Source organism: Mus pahari, chromosome 20 (genome assembly GCF_900095145.1).
Source record: "Mus pahari chromosome 20, PAHARI_EIJ_v1.1, whole genome shotgun sequence".
Lineage (NCBI taxonomy): Eukaryota > Metazoa > Chordata > Mammalia > Rodentia > Muridae > Mus > Mus pahari.
Window position 1 is genome coordinate 15,563,255 of NC_034609.1, and position 21,918 is coordinate 15,585,172.

The 21,918-nt window shown below is 37.8% G+C and overlaps 1 protein-coding gene across 3 annotated transcripts in view; it reads right to left on the reverse strand.

Annotated features, from left to right (window-relative positions):
* Positions 1-21,918, reverse strand: part of Rpgrip1l (RPGRIP1 like) — a 96,226-nt gene that overhangs the window by 62,286 nt on the left and 12,022 nt on the right. For all 3 annotated transcript variants that reach the window (XM_021220360.2, XM_029532588.1, XM_029532585.1), the window contains exons 5-10: positions 21,300-21,402; positions 19,747-19,890; positions 10,609-10,714; positions 8,568-8,714; positions 7,232-7,305; positions 1,637-1,776 (exon numbers count right to left, since the gene is read on the reverse strand). In XM_021220360.2, the coding sequence (XP_021076019.1) occupies positions 1,637-1,776; positions 7,232-7,305; positions 8,568-8,714; positions 10,609-10,714; positions 19,747-19,890; positions 21,300-21,402 (714 nt within the window). The remainder of the gene's footprint in view (positions 1-1,636; positions 1,777-7,231; positions 7,306-8,567; positions 8,715-10,608; positions 10,715-19,746; positions 19,891-21,299; positions 21,403-21,918) is intronic.

The window sequence follows — 21,918 nt, forward strand, 5'->3', positions numbered from 1 at the left end:
GTGTGTGTGGGGGGGTATGTGGAGGCCATGTGTGTGTGGGGGGGGTATGTGGAGGCCATGTGTGTATTTTGGGATCAAAAGTTAAGTTGTAGGATGTGGCTTTCTCTCTGTGGAACGTGGGCAAGCAGACTCAGGTCGGAGGCATGATGCTTTAACTGCTGAGTGTCTACTTGTCCTCTCATTTCCCTTGTCTTTTTAAGAATGAGTGACTTATCTAGTTTTGGAAAATGGAATGGGCAAAAGGGAACTCGTGTTTCATCAGTGAACAAGAATTTACTGAGCAACTATTACGACAAAGCACTCCAGTAAGCACTTAAGAGTGCACATCAGAAATCCACCAGATCAGAAACCACACCAGCACTTAACTCCATGCATACTCCTCCAGAGAAACTCATGCAATGTATCAGTCAACTTAATCCCTGGGAGGATAAATCCTGACTACTATGCTACTGGAATAAAGATTCCATTGACTCTGTGCTCCTACTTTAGGCTTGTGAAATGTAAAAAACATGTATAAGTAGTTTTAAAGTGTTATTGCTTATGGATGCACTCTGGTTCTAGGAATATTAAAAGTAAAAAATTATGTTCCATTTATTCAATAAAATGTGACCCTGTGGTAAGAGTACTAACTAAAAATACATTTTTTTCTTACTAAGTCTGTATTAAACCATTTGTTTTGTTTTGTTTTGTTATTGACACAGGGTCTTACTATGTAGCCCAAAGCGGGTCTGGAATTTGCAATTCTCCTGTCTTGGTCTTCTGAGTGTTATGATTAGGGGCATGTGCCACCATGCCTGCTAAATCAAACTTCTAAAATTCTCGTGTAACTGACTTGCAAATGTTTCAAAGGAGCAACCTTATTACTATATTCCTGGGCACATCTTATGAGTGCACACACAGGTACCAAACTTGAATATAAATCTCTCACCCAACACAGTGTATCTGTGTGCACTGCGCATGCATATGAGTCAGTGTGGAATACAGCAGTCCAGATCTTTAATTGCATTATACTCTATGAGACAAGACCTAATATGATTATGCTTAATGATTATTCCTTAACAGCCACATTTTGACATAGCATCTTGGTTAGTAGAATAAATATAGACATCTCACTATTAGGTTGCTCTTGTTTGCTCTTTCAAAACCTGCAAGAGGCTTTCTTTGGATCTTCCCCACTTCATCAGCTATTACCTGTACCATCACAGACTTCTCTAACTACTGTTGGCTTCCATGGGTTATGAGAGTAAGTCTTTTATTTGCTGTATCCTTGGAACTTAGAACAATGCTGAGCACTTGTTCAATAAATATTTGACTGTGAAATAAAGAAAAGATCAGAATTTAGGGATATTAAACTAATGAAAAACAACTTGGATAAAAGGGAATCTGAGAAACAATTCTTTTGGCATACATATAAGGCATATATGTATGTCATAAGTTATACATATACCTCCCCCACATAATTATATATATATATATATATATATATATATATATATATATATATATATATGCACTGCTGTGTCCCCAGAGGATAGCAGGAAGACTGGCAGACAGTAGGCATACATGAAGTCTTGACTGACTCAGCAAACAAACATCTGATGTCTGCATAAGTAAATGGGTGGTTATTTCTATGTACCTCTTTCAGTCTTTAGTTTGTCAAGGACTTCAGTTTTGTCTGTAAGATCAGATTTTAAGGCAGTTTCGAGCTGAGCAATCTGCACTTTCATCTGCTGCTCCTTTAACTTCCACTGCTCTTCATGGGCAGCACTGAAGGCACTGTAAAACACACGTGACAGGCAAGGAGAGCTGGGAAATCAGCTTCACCCGAAAATAATAAAGAGAAAGCTTTTAGTGGCACAGAGACCACTGTCATCATGTCTTAGGAATTAAGTAAACATATGCTGGTCTGCTGCTGTTGAAACCGAGGCGCCTTGCTCAGGCTGCGGTTAGGGAACATGAAAGAGTTTGTGGGATGAGCAAAGGAACTGGCCTTAATTTAGAGCTCCAAAGCCAGAGAAGTTGGCAGCGTGCAGCTTTTGTGGACTAGTAAAGGAATTCAGATACTGTACACACTCCAGAGGAGTCCACAGCTCCAAACCTCAGCAACTAATAGGCAGGGCTAGCCTCCTCCACTTACAAGATAGCTCGATACTAAGAAAACACATCGCCCACCTGATCTACACTTAATTCTGAGGAAACGGCAAGTCTAATAATTGCAGACATACTGAACCACACGGGGTAACTGACACTAAGAAGGGGTACAAAGGCAGCTTTACCCTAACAATAAATCCAACAGGCTAAGAACAAATAACTTGACTGTTAACACAGATAAGATTATGAAGACAGAATTATGACTGATTCCTTAACAAAGGCATAGTACTTTGTTCTTTTGAGACAGGGTCTCTGGCACAGGCTGGTTTTGAGCTCCTGATGTAGCTGAGCATTATCTGAATCTTGTGGCTTGGGACCCACCTCTCTAGGGCTGAGACTGTAGGCGTGTACCACTACAAATGGTTATGTGATGCCGAGATAGAACCTAGGGCTCTGTGTACATATTCTACCAACTGAGTTACCTCTGCAGCCCAATGTAGTGTCAGTTATAGCTTAAATATGCTAATAGTCAAGGCATGGAAGACTAGAGACAACACGAGATAGGAATAACTAGATGCTGCAGAGGGAGAAAACAATCGTTTCGTTATCCAGTGGGTCCTGAACATGGCAAACAACGGTGCTACAGCAGCTTGCTTCCCTGACACGCAGGGACATTTCAAAGGGAGAGGCCTGGCAACTCATGTTTCTGTAGCATCCCAGGTGATAGCCAGACTTCAGGAAAACTTATTTTGATCTGCATTTCAGCAGAAAACCATTATCTCTGAAGCTTGACGTGACTGGGGAATCACCCTCAGCTCTGACCTCTCTACTTATTCTAAACTCAGTAAATGAAACAAAAATCTATACAGTCTGGTTTTATACTGATGAGGAAGTAAATGAAAAAGAAAGGTATTACTGGGAATGGCCCTTAAGGCGGCCAACGAGGCCTGAGGCTTCATTCCAAAAGAGATACTTTCTCTGAAAGGCACAACTTTCAAAAAAATCTGTATTCATTTCACATTTTGAATACTTTTACTGCATTTAAAATAAGATCAGGTTGAAAATAAATGGAATTTCAGAAGCCACTCTAAATGATATGTTTTCCCCTCTCAATGTTCTCATTTCACATAGATCCTTAAAAACAAAAACCACAGAACTGATATGCCAATACCTTAAGCTAATTTTTATCAAAGGTAGAATTACTTAGACTTAAATGAACTCCAAATCAAACACATATACTTTTAAATACTACAGATTATTTCTTTACAAATTCACTTAAAAATGAAGAACATATATAATTTCGGTGTCTAGCCAAATAAATACATATGCATGAATGTAAGTGCATATATACATGTGAGTCTTCTATCATTAAAAACATGTACCACCCGGAAAAAAAAAAAACTTAGCATGATGAAACAGGACAAGTATACATTCCCTCAGATGCCAGCAATTAGAAACAGTAGTGTTCTAACAGTGTGCGCACTGCAGAAGATCACCAGCAGCTAATCTGGCAGGGACATCAGAAGCGGTGTGTGTTTAAATTAAGAGCAATTTAGCAGCCTGGTTTTTCCAAACCCACAAAATACTAGTGTAAATCAGCATAAGTCAATCTGAATTTAGCCCGCTGCTATCTTCCCTCTAAATTTAGGCCTACATTCCACTGCAGTTTCATGAGGAATTCCTTTTGAATTTACTATATTCCTCTATGCTTGGAGCCATCTGCGTAGCTATAAATGGTGAACCACATCTGGCTCCATTTTCATTGTAAGGGCTGTATACATGATTAAATCTGCATATGAGGAGCGTATTTAAGAACGTTTTATTCATGGAAATGTTCTGTATTTACCACCAGGGGCAGTGAAGGGTGGACAACTGTCTGTTCCCACTGCCCTGGCATGTTCGGTGACAGCCTCCAGGATGGGCTGGTAGGTGCCTATGCTCAATAGCATATCCACTAGCTGCCCCAGGTCTCAAGTATACTGTTAATACACACCCTTGATTAAAACATGATATGGTCAAACTAAAAGTCAAAGAACCCTTCTCTACCCTCTCATCTTCTTTCTCACAGAAAAACTTTGTTGCTTTGACGTTCCAGGCCTTCCTCGTTCTTGTGTGAAATGAAGGAGTCTAAACCCCTCTCCCATGAAGCAACCCACAGGTACTTCAGCAAGAGGACTGCAGACAATCAGAGCTCATGCTGCACAAATGAGCGGTCTATGGGTGGCTAGCAGTGCTCTTTCACAAACTGAGCAGATTAGAAACTTGATCTGTTCAACTCTTGAAAGGGTCACGACAACAGTCAAATTTAACAAACAGCCATTAGACCAACGTCTCTTGAAAAATTGATACCTTAAAGTCACTTTCAACATGAATCCTGGACCTAGCGTTAAAATGAAAACTTGGGAGTGGATGGTAGCAGTAGTGGTTTGCACACATAAGTGGATGCTTGCGCGGGTGTGTGTACACACGCATTCTGTTCAGTAGGAGAGGCTCAGAAGTGTGGTGTACTGCATTCACATGGCCTTCCCAGGTTATGTGTATCCACTGTTGTTGAAGGCCTACTGCATTAACTAGCTCCCTGGCACTTAAACTACACCAATTTCAGAAATGGAACCTAGCCTTACCATATTATTGCATGAAGTTTCTCTTTTAGCACACAGTAAAATTTAATTGCAAAAAATTATTCTGAATCTTAAAACTGAACATTTCTTGAAGTTCTTATTTCTTGGCATTGTATCAAAAATGTTTAGCATATTAAAGAAGTCTCATACCAAGTACTAACATGAGGGTTTTATCTTACCACATGATTCTCTAATATGTCACATGTCAAGTAATAAACACATTCAAAATTTCATTTAAAAAAGGAAGATGAGAATGCAATCTGCAAATCATCTTTTTCTCCTGAAAAGCAGCCAACTCTGAATAGCAAACACATGCTCCCCTTTTTAAAGCATGCTATCATTGTGACTAAGCAAACAAGTAGCGTGTGTAGTTTCTGATTAACATTAATTTCAGCAATGATGAATAAGAGTGTAATGAGAGAAAGGGGCTGGAGAATCTAGGGATAATGGTGATGTCTGTAGTTTCACTATGCTTCTGAAAGAGTATTTTTAAAATGATCAGAGAATTTTGACATTCTACTTACAGCAGTATAAGCAGGGTGGACTTCAGGCTTAGGTGCCATTGGGTTTTTGACATTTTTTTGATGCTCATTACAGCAAGTTACTTCTATAGAACTCATTTAAAATCTACGTGGAAGCAGCCCAATGAAATCTGCTTCAGTGTACTGCTGAAAATATTGCAAAGCAAGCCCAAAACGTTCAAAACAAAACAAAGCCCTCAAAACCTTCAAAGCCAGATTTACATTCTTAGATCATCTTCTACTATGGAAAGATAAAATTTTATGGTGATTAAGTAAATATGAGAAAAATATGCTTTGTCAAAATTCCACATATATATCATTCCCAGATAAGTCTAATGTTTCTATTCCAGGAAAATGTGTCCAGTAAATTCTCAAGTTGGAGAGAAGTAGAAATTTATAAGTAATGGCCAAATGACACTTAGCATTTTGTATTTAACTATGTTAAATTATTTATAGTTACAAGATATTCAAGATATGTATAAATCAATCAACATCTCTGCATATATGACAGGTCCATTATTTTACGGATGCTTCTTTTTCACACAGATGATTTTTCCAACACAATTAAAATCAAGGAGAGTGATGTACTGGGGGAAAAATATCAAGTTTTAGAGTTGAAAGAATTGGGTCTAGCTCTACATGGTTACCCTAGCCATGCCACAACTGCACAAGTCTGGAACCTGTCTCAGTTGCTTCTCTTATAAAGCACAGGGTGATCATCATTGTTCACCTAGGAGGGCATTGTAAAATCTCTGTGGACACCTGAAATTTTAAATATATGATTATAAAACATATAGAGACATCAATGTAAATATACACAAAGTTCCTTAGAGATGGAAATATAAACCAGGAGGTATAATAGATTCTTAGGTCAAGCTAATTAAGGTCAATTAGAAAGGGTCTGGTACAAAATGGTCTAGAAGGAAGTCTTGTGCAATTCCACATAAAGATGTTTGGCTAGGCTAACTCTGCCACAGGGTCCTGAATATTTAATTGGTATCCTATTGTTGCTAATCCTTAACAAATAGACAAAAAAAAAAAAAGGTACAAAGCATTGAAATAATGCTCAATACTGACTGAGATCATGTTTCCATATAACCAAAATTCCCCACACTTTCTGTAAGAATTAAAAAATTTAAATGTATACTAATTTATAAAACATTCAATTAAAAGATTCAAGGTATATTTATAGCACAGATACCATTTTCTGAGGTTTCAGTACATTATCGATATGAAGCAATGGTTGCATATCAGATAAAACATATTTAAACATGTTATTTCTATCTTATTCCACACTTACCACCACACATACTGAAATATAACGGTAACAATTACACAGAAACATCAATGGACATATCAGAATCATTTAACCAGACTTAGCAATGGAGGAGAATTTTGTTTCAAATATTACCAGAAGGGGTTATTTTCTAAAGTACTGTAATTATGAAACATTAAAAACTGAAAGTAGTTCTTCCAAACTCATCTTGCTCTGAGGTACTCGAGTTTCTCTTTATAAGGAACATAAATAAATGCAAGATAACCTCCGCAGACCACATTTGCTGTCTTCTGAAAGCCCATTAGAAAAGGCTGAAGCTCAAAGAACTTCTTCAGGTCTTCAGAAGCCATCACTCTTCAAGAGTGCACAGTGCCTGTGACAGGTCCACCCCTTGTCTACCTTCCTTGTCTGTAACCTGAGCATACAGACTCTGGAAGTCCATGGTGCTGTGAGGACTTACAGGAATGGATGCAGACCATCCCACATGATCGACCCACCTCTAGTCAACAAGGGACACTGCCTAGTACTCACAACAAACAACCTGGTTCTCCGAGAGATGACAGGCTACAGCTCAGTTAAAAACTAGTGACTAATGCCTTTAAAAAGCTTATTCTTCTTGTCATGATCTGTTGCTAGTTCTAAAATCATTATCAGATATATAACAATAACGCTTTGATTAAAAGAGCTCAAAAAAGAAGGGAACACATAGAGTTGTTATTTACCTGTTATAAAGTTTATCATAGTTTTCCTTTAAAAGTTCTCGCTCCTTTTCTAAATCATTAATTCTATCCTGCAGCTAAAATGAAAATAAAATTACAAAGAGTTTTCATGGTTCAGGGTTAGCACTCTGGACTCTGAAAATAAAGTTAGACATTAAGTGATTATCATATCAACCCACATGGTAAGAAAACCAGGCGAGGCCCGCCACTCATTTCTGACCCGACTCCTCCCCTGCAGCTGCTGACTACAGCACACACAGAGCCTGCATTCAATTCAGTGTTGATTTCTTCCATGTCGTTAAATAAACACTAAATTAATATTCCCGTTTTAATTTAGTAGAAACGTGTGCACTACTTTATGACAACATGAGCCAGAACTCAATAAAGAATGTGTTAAGAGCTTTCTCTTAAGTCCCGGGAAACACAATATATTTTACTTTCTACCATGATGAATTCCATCATTATGTTCATTTTGTATTAATTTCCAATTGACCCATAAAAATGAGTATTAACTATTCTTTGAGTTCATGGTTCAAACAAGTTTGTTAGTAACTATTTAATTTAAGGACACAATTTCTCTTGCTACCTGGAATCTATAAATAGTAGCATATTCTAAGAATAACTAAAATTGTATTCTCTTAAGAATAGCGAAAATTTTATTCCTTATTTCATCCTAGTGAATAAAATTTTCAGAAAAAATTTTTAGATAACATTGTAATTTAATTAGATCATTATGATTAAAATGTGAATTGTTATACTGTAGTATTGAAGGTTTTATTAATAAATATGTTCTGTTGTCACTTTTTTTCTATGGAACAAAGTACTTAAAATTCTTTATTTTCAATATTCTCTTTGAATAAGTTTAACAGACTTTAGAAAAAAATACTGTGCTAGTTGGGAGCTATAAACGGCAACAGTTACTAGAAGGGTAAGTTTTCAAACAACCTCCCTGAGAAAGATAATTTCACAAGATTGCCGACATAGCAGAGCACAGCATCTCCCTTAGAAATCCGTCATTCCTCTAATTTCGTCCTTGTGTCTCAAAGTTTAGGAACGCTCTGCACTTCAGGCCACGAGCTATCATGTTACTTTTCGTTTTGCTCCAGGCTCTTTATCCCTAGATAAGCAGCGACTCTCAGCATGTTTGCAGGTATTTTTACAGATCCGTTCGCCATTCACATTCTGTACTAGCTACTCTATCCTGCTGCACTCAAAATACCAAACCCCATAGTTCAGGATTTTGACATGAATTCAGTTTTTGAACTGTTTCTCTTCTACTTTCAAAACAGTTCTGGAGAAATTGTCATGCAGCAAATGACTGCAGGCCCCTGGAGCTCACCTCCTCTACTCTCCTTTCTGAAAATCTCACTGAGTGTAGCTGCTTCTCAAGGCTGCAGCACTTCAGACGCTGCTCCTTAAGCTGTGTGTTCAGCTCATCTCCATTGGCCATCAAGGCATCATGGCTGATCCTGAGTGTTCTTTGCTTCTACAAAACAGAGAGAAAACTTAAGCATTTTTAACATCAGACTCTGAAAAGTTGATTACAAGTCTATCCCTGGCTTTACCCTGGACATTTACATTGCACAATTTATTTTTCAAGTTATAAACAACGTCCGTGTGATACAAAGAAAGACAAGGTCACTCGGCCATCACACAATGCAAATGGTCTTCCCTTTTATTTGTCTGTAGGTTTTGACTAGTTGATAGTAACCAGTAAGTCAAATGGTTTCAGTAATTTTTTCCCTTTTTACTATGGCTATAGCGGTTGGGCATGTCTAAAAATGCTTCAGCATGGGTCAAAAACTGCTGATCACAGACATGGAAATGGGAAGGATTTGCCATCAGAGCATAAATAAACAATGTTGAATGTTTTTAATACTAATTTTAATACAAGTAAGTTTTTAATTCTGCAAAAATATTTATTCTGCAAAACATAATTCTGCAAAATAAACCCTTCTTAATTTTTAAAAAAGTTCATATGTGAACATGCTTTATATTCAATTTCACATACTTAAATGCCATATGGTTTTTAGAATAAATAACAGGTTAATATTTATAATAAGGTCTTTTGTAGACACCATTTGATCATAATGTGAACTACCTCCCCTGTGTAAGTCCTAGTGAAGGCTTTCTTAGAGCACCTAAAAGACATCTGACCTTTAAGCCAGATTAGAGAACTTCAGATTGGCTCTCATCACCACTATACTATCATAGCATGCTGCCTTTACAGTCTTTCCTTTGAGCATCCCATGTCATCGAAGCTGTTGGCTACAACCCCTCGAGACTTGTCTCTACACTACTCTCCGAAAGATGTGATGTACCTGCACTGTAGCAGACGCTGGTTATTTTATTCTTTGAACAAATACACCAGGGGTCACTGTTACATGGCAATCAAGATAGCCAAGGAAGTCGGAGAATCTAAAATCATTTTTCAACTCCTGTCTTAACTCCTCATTTTGAACTGCTTTCTCCTTCAGGTACTTTCTGTGGAGAGAGACCTGTCTGCACACGGACAAAGGCGACTAACACTCCCCCTCACAAAACAGTTCCCTCTCCTATAAATTCTTGTTTCTCTACAGAAGGTAGTTATACTTAGAATTAAAGGAGGTACCTATAGGTTGGAAGACATCACTCAGGGTATAGCTGAAAGGCATTTAACTATTGACTCCAATAGTGAAGCACACATCATATGACCCTGAACTTCACAACAATGTACAGCTTTCCTTGTGTCTGTACTTCAAAGAAAGCATGACTTAATATAAATTCTGACCATCTGGGATGTTTGGAGCTCATTAATTCTAGAACTTCCGTTAATTATGCAGTACCAATAAATAGTAGCCTGTGCTGGCACATCCCTGTTCCCACAGTCACTTGAAAACCATCCTAAGGGTGGGAAGCCTGAGTACGGTCTGCCTGAGCTGTCAAGGCTCCAGAGAAATAACTGACAGCTGACACCAGGGGTACTCAAATACCTTCTGATAATGGTGGTGACCAAAGAAACACAAAGCAAAACAAAACAAAATCCATATCAAAGAAAGATTTATCAGATGTAATTATTGAGCTCTTCGTAACTCTGGTCTTTATTGCACACATGAGAAAGTGAAGGCCTGTGCTAGTACAGAGACATCCTCAGTGCTGCGGGTACATTATGAGCTGAGAAGGAATGTTCCTGGTATGAGAGGATTTATGACAGATGCACTTATTAAAATGATTTAGATATTTATAAAAACCCAAGTGGCTTCTTGGTAACTTTCATGAATAACATACAAAGAGAAGTTACATACATTTAATATAGCAAACATTAAAAATAAAATTTTAGCATGACCATTATTAAAAAATTGTTGAATTCTTTTCATCTGCAAATAGAATAATCACAGTACCTCTTGAAGCTGAATAAATTTTCCTTCTATGACTGAAAGAGCATTGCTTTTCTCCACTAGTTGTTTATGAAGCTTAATCATTTCTACATTGTCCCGAATATTTGACCTTCAAAGTTGTGTTTAAGAGAAAGAAAAAAGTTAAAATACTAGTTAAAAGGAAAACAAAAGCCACACACACACACACACACACACACACACACGCACATACATATACCAACTATGGTTGATTTACTTGTACATATTCAAGTCACTTAAATTTTCTGTCATTGTAATTTATGGCAGATTATTTAGGAACTAGACAGTATCCAGCCTGGCAGGTGCTTAAACAGACCATCCGAGCTTCCAAACTTGACGGCAATGCTGGCTTCATCACACTCATAATAAAGACCGACAGCCACTTTAGGATGTTTTGAAAGACTACACAAACCCGTCAGTTTTCAGGCAGCAGCATCTACCAGCGACCTTTATGCTTCCTTAAAGGGCTGCTCTGTTCCTCCTGTGAGTGCAGGAGAGGCAGTGGCATCAGTCACTCCCTACCACGCCCTCCGCACATGCAGTATCACAGATTATCATTTATTGGAGTTCCCTCTTGGAGTTTCAACTTTTCAAAACATTTCCCAATAAGTGACTTAGCATTTTATACTAACAATGCCCAAAGCTGGCATTTAAATATGTTGCAGCTGTGCCTTTAGCTGTAAGAGATTATTTGATGTCCACAGGGTATATAGAAACCTTATATGCTGCAATACTATTTCGTATTTTTCCTACTGAGATTAAAGCAAATGTAGAATTTAACAGGAAGATCTTGTTAAAGGTTAATCATAGATCTAAATGAATACCTGTTCTCAGAAGGCATTTATTTTCTTGACAGAAAAAAGGTTCCTTAATTTAATGCCTCATTTAAACTTCTTTTTTTTTTTTTTTTTAAATTGTGAGGCATTGATTTTAAGACTTCACTTTAAAAAATATAAAGGTAAAAATTTTAAATTCAGAAAATTATTTCAGCATTTAAACTAAGTAATTTTACTTCTAAGGCTTACCTAGTATGCACATATTGGAAACATTGTCACAAGGCCCGATGGAACCAGCAAACGCACTACAGAGCTCACACATCTGTAAACCAGCTGAGGACTTGAAATACTTCATTCTCCTCTTTGATATTTGAAAGTTCATTGTATTTTGGCATTGCACAGTTAGTTGTCCTCACACAGAAGATAAACAAGTCCAAGAACTTGGATCTTTCCCAGGGCACAGTCTTAACACAATGTTAAAATAATTATGTGTCTAAAACAAGTTATCTAGCACTTCTGAGCATAGAGAAAACTGTGTGCTTATTGCTATTTTCCTTGTTGTTACATTTTTTCATTAAACTATGAAGAAAATGTATTTTAAATAAAATATAAAGAAAAAATTCAAAACCCATTTTCACTCAAAATACAAAAAAATTGAAATCAAAATACAATGTACTTATTTTCCCCAGTTGATTTAACCTACTCAATAATGTGTAGCATTTATGATACAGGATAGAATATGATTCAAAAATATATGTATGTCTATGCACCAGGTGTGTGTCTAGTAACCCCCCAGAGGGCAGAGGGCATCAGATACCCTGGGTCTGGAGTTACAGATGGTTACAGGCTGCAGTATGGGTCCTGGCACTGGAACCCAGGTCCTCTGGGAGAACAGCCAGAGCCATCTCTCTAGATCCTTTCTCAGTTTTTCACTCTTTTTACTGGGGGAAAGAGGGAGCTAAGGATCAAATCCAGGCAGTTACTCTGATATTTTGTTTGAAAGTAAAATTCCCAAGAAGAATCAAATACATTTTTAAATAAATGTCAATAGCAAGCAATTTAATCTTAGCAGTCAGCTCATTGTTACAGCATTCCTAAACATAACGCTGAATACTCTTTGTATGGCAAACGAGAGCAAGGGTTTTAAACATTGTAATGTTTAGACTGGTGGAGTTCCACTGAGCATTTCACTGAACACCTTGGGGTATGGACTTTCCAAAATATTGCTTAGAAAAGAGGCAAAGCATTTTATACTAAGGATGCCCAACACTAGGCATGAACATAATTGTATTTGGAAACAGCAATAATAATATGGCACTCGGTCAGTTTACCACAGAGCACAGATACTCTGGACATTGCAAAACCCCCACTTCCATGAAAAGGCTTGGCAGTTAATAGGCACTCGTATCACAAAGCATGATCTCTGAGGACGTAATCTGAAGGTGATAATTTGTCACATACAAGTGCTGGTCAGAGATATAAAGTATGCCCACATTAAAATCAGCCACGTAATACTGGTGGCCTGGTGGTAATGATGTACAACTGAGTCACTTCAGACCAGATGAACAACTCAACATTTTCACATGGATGAACTCTAGGGAAAGATGAAGGATGGAGGCGATAGTAAGGGAGAGAGATGTCACAAAAGGTTGATGAGGATGCCGGAAGTAAGCGAGCAACAGGCATCACTATTCAGCCAGTTAAAGACCGAGATGTCTGTGGAACAAAATCTCAGGCTGACTTCCTTTGAGAAAGAGGTAGAGGAGTAATATATCAGCAATATATTCAGAGATCGCCTCATAAGATCACTGATTGTCTCTTTACATACATAGGAACAGATCTTCAGGAAGATGATGTTCTAACAGAACAATGCATGGGAAAACACTCAGATGGACTCTGACAGATGTACAGCAATATCTATGAGCTACATTATGTATGGTAAGATAACCGGCAGAAATATCAAGCATTCTAATTAAATGCTTTGTAAACATATTTCTCAAAAGCTAAACAAGGATTTTGAAAAATGATAAAAAGTTAAGCTGGAGAATGCACTTACTTTACTTTCTTTTTGGCTTTCTCTTTTTATAGACATGATTTAGAATTGTGATCAGATCTTCTGAAACTATGAGAAAAGTTGTTGGCTCCTCTCTAGATTAAAAACAAGCTGAAATAAATTAGACTTTATGTTGAAAAAAAGCAACCCAGCTCAACAACCTGTGTGCCAACTTTCTCCTGTATAATTTGAAACAGTCAAGCAATAAACTCTGAAAAAAATAATTTCGAGTGGAAGCCTTGAAAACACTTGACTCCAGCTTTGCTACTGGGCGCCATAATAAATCCAGAAACCTAAAACCCCAGATACACTGGAGAAAGAAAACTTTCAGTGGGGTATGTAATGAATAGTCTACTATGAAAGAGTAAGAAGCAGAAATCTTTGCTCCAGTTGAAGCCTCATATATTGTGCTCCCCAGAGGCTCCCCTCCCCTCGTTACCCACTACATTTCATTCCTTGCTACAGTAAGGCGTATGAGCAGCATAGTACAGAGGATGGGGAGAGACCTGTTACACACAAGCTGTGCTGGGAGATTCTGGGAAGCAGTGAGGTCACATGTTTATTAGACAGAATGGAAAGATCACTGTGAATAATACTTTTATTCTGGCTGAGTCCGAAGGATAAGGCTAAAAACAATCTCAGAGTTAAGAACATTTTAATATTCCTTTTAAACAGTTGTAGAAACTTGATTATCATATTGTTGAAAGAAATGTGGATCACCAATAAATGAAAAAACAAACAAACAAAACACTAGCAAGGATATTTTCAAGAGGACTATAGACACATCTAGTAAATCAAGCAGACTGACTTTCTCTAAAATTGTCACGAATGGATGTGCAGGGTAATGGTTTTGCTCAAAATCACTCCCTGCGATTATGGGTGCATATGGCTCCCCTATTTAAGACTGCATAAAGGAACACGTGTCTATGTAAGTTTAGTTTGCTAATACAGCATAATTCTCCTGGTGTTGGGGCAAAGCACAAGCCACAGCTTCAGTATTTTCTTACTGTCACTGTCCACAGGAATGGAGGGGACAGCTGACAGACTTTCTGGATGCTTGTTCTTACACTGATGTGAAGAGAACAGGCATGCCCCAGTGCTGGCCTGGGGCAAGAGTCGCCCAAATCTTGGCTTACCTTCTAGAGATGGCCATGTTTAGGATCAGGTTTAATGGACTTCAATTGGAAGTTTATTGTAACAAGCATGGGAATCTGGGACTTTTTAGTATTTCCAAAAGCTCAGTGGGAAATGTGCTTTTTACTGGCTATTAACTTTGCAAAAGTGAACTGAAGGGTTTTTTATTTTTTAAATTCTGCTTTATAGAATTACTCTAATACAGTGTAAAAAGAGGTTATTTCACAATTATCTGAAAGAATAAATGGAATGATAGCAGTTCTGATGAGTATAAAATGGGAAATTATTCAGCTATACAATGTCTTGTGGGTACATGACTTATTTACAGGGTGGAGAACTACCTACCCATTTCTTTGCTCATTTATGAGAGAAATAAAGAAGTTGGACAAAGTGTTTAGGTGATTGAGTCAACACTCGAGTCTAGTTTTAAGACCTAAACATTTCTCTTTTAAGTGACTTTCTCTTTTTAAAATAGTCCTTCCTAAGTATTCATTTTCCATGCACTGTGACATGTATGCTAACTCACTAGTTGTAGGTTCAACAATTTACATGAGCACTGGAAAAATGTGTTAAGCTGCTATCCAGAAAAGTCTTAGATAGTATTAATAAAAAAAGAAAGAAAGAGAGAAAGAAAGGAAGGAAGAAAAGCCACAGGGACAAAAGAATATGGTATTTGGGTATAATATTTGTTGCTAGAAAAATTCTAAATTATTAAAAAAAATACAGTAGGGGAACCTGGAGGTATTTTAAAAATGACAGATCATCCCAGAATAATAATGTGTGCATGGCTATCCCAGGGCCCTGTCATCCTTCCATCAGAGAACCAGATGTGCCCTCTTAATTAGGGGACCCGGCAATCAGGCAAATCCAAATTGAGGGGTATTCTGCAAACAGCTGTCAGTGGACTGGAAAAGTGCAGGAACCATTCTAAAATAAAGGGAACTTAAAAGACATGGCAATGAACACTGATCCTCATTGCACCCTAGATGAAAACAAAACAAAACAAAATATACTACCGAAAAAACAAAGCAATAAAGGACATTGGACCAATCAGAACAAATTGCCTCCTGACTTGGACTGAGTAGTGAGTGATGCTACTGGCTTGCTCATTAAAGGTTCTGAATAACTGTTATGTAGGAGGACCTCCAACACTTTAAGATCTCCGAAGTGTAGGGCAGATGGTGTAACAAAAGCACCTTTCTAACAGGAAAGGGAGAGACGACGGAGGCAAGGGAGGAGAGGAATGTAGGGGAGGAGGGAGGAGACAGAGAGAGAGAGAGAGAGAGAGAGAGAGAGAGAGAGAGAGAGAGAGAGAGAGAGAGAGAGAGAGAGAAGAAAAAGAGGAGAGATCCGAGGAGAAGGGTTTATGCAGTAGCACAACCCAGAAACAGGCTCCTTTACCACTTAGATAAGGTAAAGGTGAAAGGCATGGGTGCTCATCTGACTACTCTGTTTTTTTTCAGCAGGTTTACTGCTTTCCAAGTGAAATGTGGGGGAGAACTTAGAGTGCTAGGAAGTAATCTTGTCTGTGCAAAAGGAAGAGAGAATCCCAAAGGCCAAGCTGTTTCTTATAATGTACGGCTGCAAAGAACCTCTTAGTTTTAAGATTTGACAGTCTGCTGTCTGCCAAAGGGAACAGGGCAAGTAAGAGTCTGAAACATATATGGGTTACATTTCCTCCCTTGGGACATAATGGTACTTACATGATTTTTAATTAAGAAGATAAATAGTACCCTAATATTTATTTTTAAAGAAAGTACAAACTAGTTACACATTTGCTAAGGGAATAAATATTTTTGGAGTTGAAAAAAGTAAATAAAAGGTAAAACTGTTCTGATTTTAATGTTCACGTACATGTGTTTGCTGGTTAATGCTTTGCATTTAATTTAAGACAGCCTTTTTAATAAGCAGAAAATGTGCATTTTTATATTGTTTAAATTTTAATATGGATTTTTGTTCAAAACAACAGACATTCAGGCTACTTGTAAATGATACAAGATTTTTTGCTAATGAGGCATTATGTAGAACATATGCAAAAATCACAACTCAGTCTTCCAAAATAGACCACAACAACAGGAAAAAACATGACTTTAATAAAAAAGAGCAGCACTGGGATTTAACTTCAAAGCAATTAAGGGCTTTGGATAACCAAAAGTTTATGTCAAGCTGATGCCAAACCAAACTGGTCTATTAAACACATACTACGGAGAGTTTCTGTACTGTGCTATGAAAGGCTCTTTGCCATAAATACTGAGTGCCGCCACTCTGCAGATTACAGCCACGCTAGGTTCATGCTTGAGAACAAGGGGTCCAACATCCAGATCAGACTTCTAGAATTTCAAATCTGAAATAATGTACCAGTGGAAGAGAAGTTCAAATATGTTTTCCATTTTGTGATTTCTCTCTATAGTAAATTATACCAAGTTTTACATTTCCCCAAGTTTTTCAATAATTTTCTATTAGCCTCAAAAATTGCTATTAAGTAAACTTAATTTTTAAAAATCCTTGAAGACCTTTATTTTATTTCTTTTGTTTAAAAAACTGTATTCAAGAAACAGTATGCTATTCAACAGAGGTATCTTTCCTTTTAAGCAAACATGTATTTTCAGTTTTATAAAATCATTGAGGTAAGGCTTCTTAGCAATCTTTGGCTTCTGTAGCAATTTTCCTTTGCACTTAATTTTGTTTCTGCTTCTAAGAGTTGATGTGATAAAAAGAGAGACTTTCTTATATGAATTATCTAGTCCCATGGAGGGCCATGGCTCAGTGTTCAGGTACAATGCTCTGTTGTTTGTTGGCCACATTTAGAGTCTGAAAGCATGTGGCCATGCCTGCCAATCTCTTCCTGCCCTGCTCTGGCCCAGGACTGAAGGACCTCAGTATTTCCTTCTCAGTGATTCCTCAAGTCTAGGTCTAAGGTGATCAGCTCCATCTGGAAGAGGAACAGTTAACACAGTCCATCTTGTTGTCTGGTACCTAGAGGAATACAGTAGGGAGAGTGGTTCCTGATCACCTTTCACCTAACTATTGAGTAAAACTGTCAGGGACATGTCCAAGCCTGAACCTGCCCCAAGTAAAACTGCATGCTGGGGCTTTTGTGTATGTGTGTGAAGGTGCAGTACAGAGAGACACATATTTGGCACCTCTCTTTCTCCACCTTAGTTTTTGAGATAGGATTTTTCACTGAACCTGGAGCTTAGTGGCTAGCTACTGAGTCCCAGAGATTCTCTTATTTCTGCCTTCTCGGCTCTAGGCTCGCAGGCACATGCTGCCATGCCTGGCCTTCTACATGGGTGCTTAGGATCCAAATGCTGATCGTCATGTTTGCATGCAAGCACTTTACTGACTGAGCCCCACTGTGCATTTTGTAATAATACTAAGAAAGCACATTCAGGTATGAGGCCTGGTCCTGTGGCCTTGTTTGTTACCAGGAACCATCCCTGTTTTGTAAGGAGGTGGAGTCTAAAGCAGTTCTTTCTAGGGAACGTGATTAATACCTAGTTACTCAAACTGATGTAAAGCCAGGTTTTTAATTATGCCCCTAATTTACATATATTTCTCAAAAATTTCATCTTTCTTCTGCTATGCTAAAAGAATGCTATATGATTTAACTAGACATTAAGATCTCCTTATATAATGTAGTTTTACACACTGCTTTTAGGAGAATTTATTTGAAATTATACTAATCTTTTAAATCTAAGGTTTTTCATGTATTTTTTAGTAGACATAAACACAAATAAACAAGAGCGATGGAGAACTGGCTGAGTATTCGCAGCACTGGCTGCTCCTCCGGGGACTGAGTTTGATTCACAGCACCACTATAGTAGCTCACAAGCACCTGTAGCTCCAGTTCCTGGGGATTCAGTGCCTTCTTCTGGACTTCATGTGCCCCAGACATGTGATGCACATACATACATACATACATACATACATGCAGTCAAATCAGCTATACATATAAAAAATTAAAAGAAAAAATCCTTAAAACCTCCTAAGTCTATAACTACACATTCTTTCCTCATATTCTTCACATATTACCACGTAGGGTTAGTTTGTTTACACACGATTAGGGCTGGGGACATGATTCAGTGGGAAAGGCACTTGCTGCCCGACCACAGAGTATCAGATAGTTCACAAAGAGGAAACAGAAGTCAAGTCACTAAATTTGATTTTAAGAACATTATGAGATATCTCACAAAAACAAAAGAGATACCACCACCAAAGGCAATGTTTGGATTTTATTTGGGGTCCACTAAAATGATAGCAGAAAGGTATCTTTAGGTAAGTCTGAAAAGAAACTGGCTGTTAGGTGCTATGAGAGAATGACTATTAATTTTGTTGAGTACAGAGATACCACCTCAAGTGTTTGTGAGTGACTGTGTGGCTGGGGCTAGCTAATTGACAGAAATAAAAGTGTAAGTTTAGATGGAGTAAGACTGGTAAGATGCTAGTAACTGTTGAAGCTCTCTCTGTCTCTCTGTCTCTGTCTCTCTCTCATATATATATTCCATAAGCTACTGTCTTCAGTTTTGTCAAAAGAAAAGACTGTGAAGAGCAGAAGGTAAGTGAACAAAAGTCTTGTTCAATGCACAATGTCAACACAAAATAATCAACAAATGGGATCAGAACCAAAAATTCACAAAGGGAGACAGGAACAAAAATATTATTTTATAAAACATTTAAAAATGAATGGTGGTAAGGAAATACTGCCAAGGTGCACCATAAACCACAACAATGTGGGATTTTCTTGCAAACTGAGTACAAGGAGACATGCATCTTTGTGGTTACAAACTGCTGCAGCACCATGGAACCACAAGTCTGAACAAAGCCGTACGTAAGACTGGATGACTACACACGGTACAACATTACAGCTCTGGTCACTCATGGTGTAAATTTTGAAGTCTAGACAAGTGGGGGTACACAAACAAAGACAATATGTTTATATGTGCCAGCCATAGGACAGCTAGGGAAAACCACCCTTTCTTCACAGGAGTACTTCATACTGTTAGTAGGTCTACAGAATTTCTACCCAAAGAATATTAAATAGAAATAGAGTTTTAAAATGGTTTGGATTTCGGATCACGATTTAGATTTTCATGGGTCTTGATAAATTATTTAAATTAATTTTGAGCATATCAAAGTGACATTTCAGCTTTAACATACCTCTGATCTGTAGCTTGCTGTTCTCGAAGCTGAAGAAGAGATAACTCGATTTCATTTTCTTTTCTCTTCAACTGAGTTTTCAGGATCTCTGCCAAGTGCTCTAACTCTTCTATCTGGCCTCTCTGTGACTGAATAACATTTTCTCTGAAATGAAGAGTCTTGATAAGAATTTGCAGATTGAGGAGAAATTTGTAGTACTTAAAGGCCATGCAAGGATGGTTGTTTACTATAATACAGGGCAAGCAAAAGTTAATAAAGTAGCTTTTCTCCCTTTGTATAGAGTGACATAGTGACAGACCCAAAGTGATGACTTCCCTGGGACTTATACCTGGGACAATTCAAGAGATGGCGTTTTAGAAGATCCTGTTTTAGGCAATGGAATAGACTGTAGTTGAATTTAGTTCAGTATGTACTGATCATCTACTGAATACTGTACAATAATTTAAAAGTCTTGCTCGTTTATATGTGCACAGCTGCCATATCACGCAATTAGTATTTCAGCGAGAGAGTAAGCATCAAATGTGCAAACATTAGGGCTTCCAGTATGCCTTACCTCTTCCGTGTCTGGCAGCATCCCAGTGCAGTGAGCCTTGGGAAAACTGCCACGAACCCTAGCTTTTCACTTGATTATCTAAGAATGAGAAAACATTTCTTCTTTTCTTTACAGATTGACTGCTAGTGTGACTGGTATTTAAAGCACACAAAAGAAAACATTTCCAATCTGTATCATATTTTTTGTTGGTAGTGTTCTAAGGTTGATGCTCTTTATATAATGCTTTCTTTCCTTATTTAATGTTCCGACGATCCAGGTAAAGGCTTATGGATAAGTTCATTTGTATAACTCACTCACACCACTAGGCGCTGATGAACTAGAAAAAAGAAGATGGATGTGGCAGAAGGATTGTTTCTGAGACCATGACATGATGAAAAATTCAAGTCTCAAAAAAGCACAGGAAAGCCAGAGCTGAAGTCCACGTATCAAACGTTCAAGCCATTCCTCTTAATGCCTCTGTCCTCCCCAAAAGGGGTGAACCAGAATCTAAAATATTATCTGTAACTTCTTGGGAATAAAAATTTTGTCTCTAAGATGGGTAGTGGTGGCACATGCCTTTAATCTCAGCATTTGAGAGGCAGAGGCAAGCAGATCTCTTTGAGTATAAGGCTAGACTGGTCTACAGAGTGAGTTCTAAGACAGCCAGGGTTACATAGTAAGAACCTGTCTTAAAAAAAATTAAGAAAGAAAAAAAAAAGAAAAATGTTGTCTCTAAAGCTCTAAAGTTGGGACTGCTCTAAGTGATGGAACTTTAGGCTATTCCTTTGGTGGTAAAATGAACAGAAATCCCGCTATCAGCTAGATAACCTATCCAGTCCTTGTATTTTACTGAGAACAAGTCATATAATGGCTATTATTACTCCATAGAACTAGCCGTATTTTAGTAAAGCAAATTATTTATACATACTCCAATTTCGTTTACAATAAAGGAGAAGGAAGGATCAAATAAGATATAATCAATATACAAAGTTCTAAAATGACTATGAAAAAGAATACATACAAATTTCTTATTTCTCCTCTGGCTTCTTCAAGTAAACTATTGCTGTATTTTGTGAGCGTGGGTTGTACAGTTTCTGCTTCATCTACATTTTGAAATCTTATACCTAAAAATAAAGTAGTAAAGTATTATGGAAAGAAAGTTAGAAAAGACGGATCCTTGACTTGCTGTAAGTATATTTATAATAAAGACTACATGTGTTCTTACAAAGAACAGCAGAAATGCAGGCTAAGGGACATGAGCCCTCAGCTACCAGCAAGTAGTACTGGAAGCACAGCAAAAGCATTATCTACTCAACAGCTCTGCTAAAGAAACCACCTAGAAATAAGTTGATACATATGGGGTCTTAAAACTTCTATCTCAACTTCTGAAAAACCACCATTTTTAATTTAGGGATTCATAATAAAAACAAGGACATGTGAAGGAAATAATTCAACCTAGGGTAAAAACAAACACTACTAAAAGAATGTAGCGATGAAGTTAACTGTTGACTTTCTACTAGGCTCATAGGTAGTATATATGCTCAGCCAGGCTTCCTCCTGCAGCAGATGGGAGGGAGGAAGGGAAGGAGGGAGAGAGAGGGAGAGGGAGAGAGAGAGGGGGAGAGAGAGAGGGGGAGAGA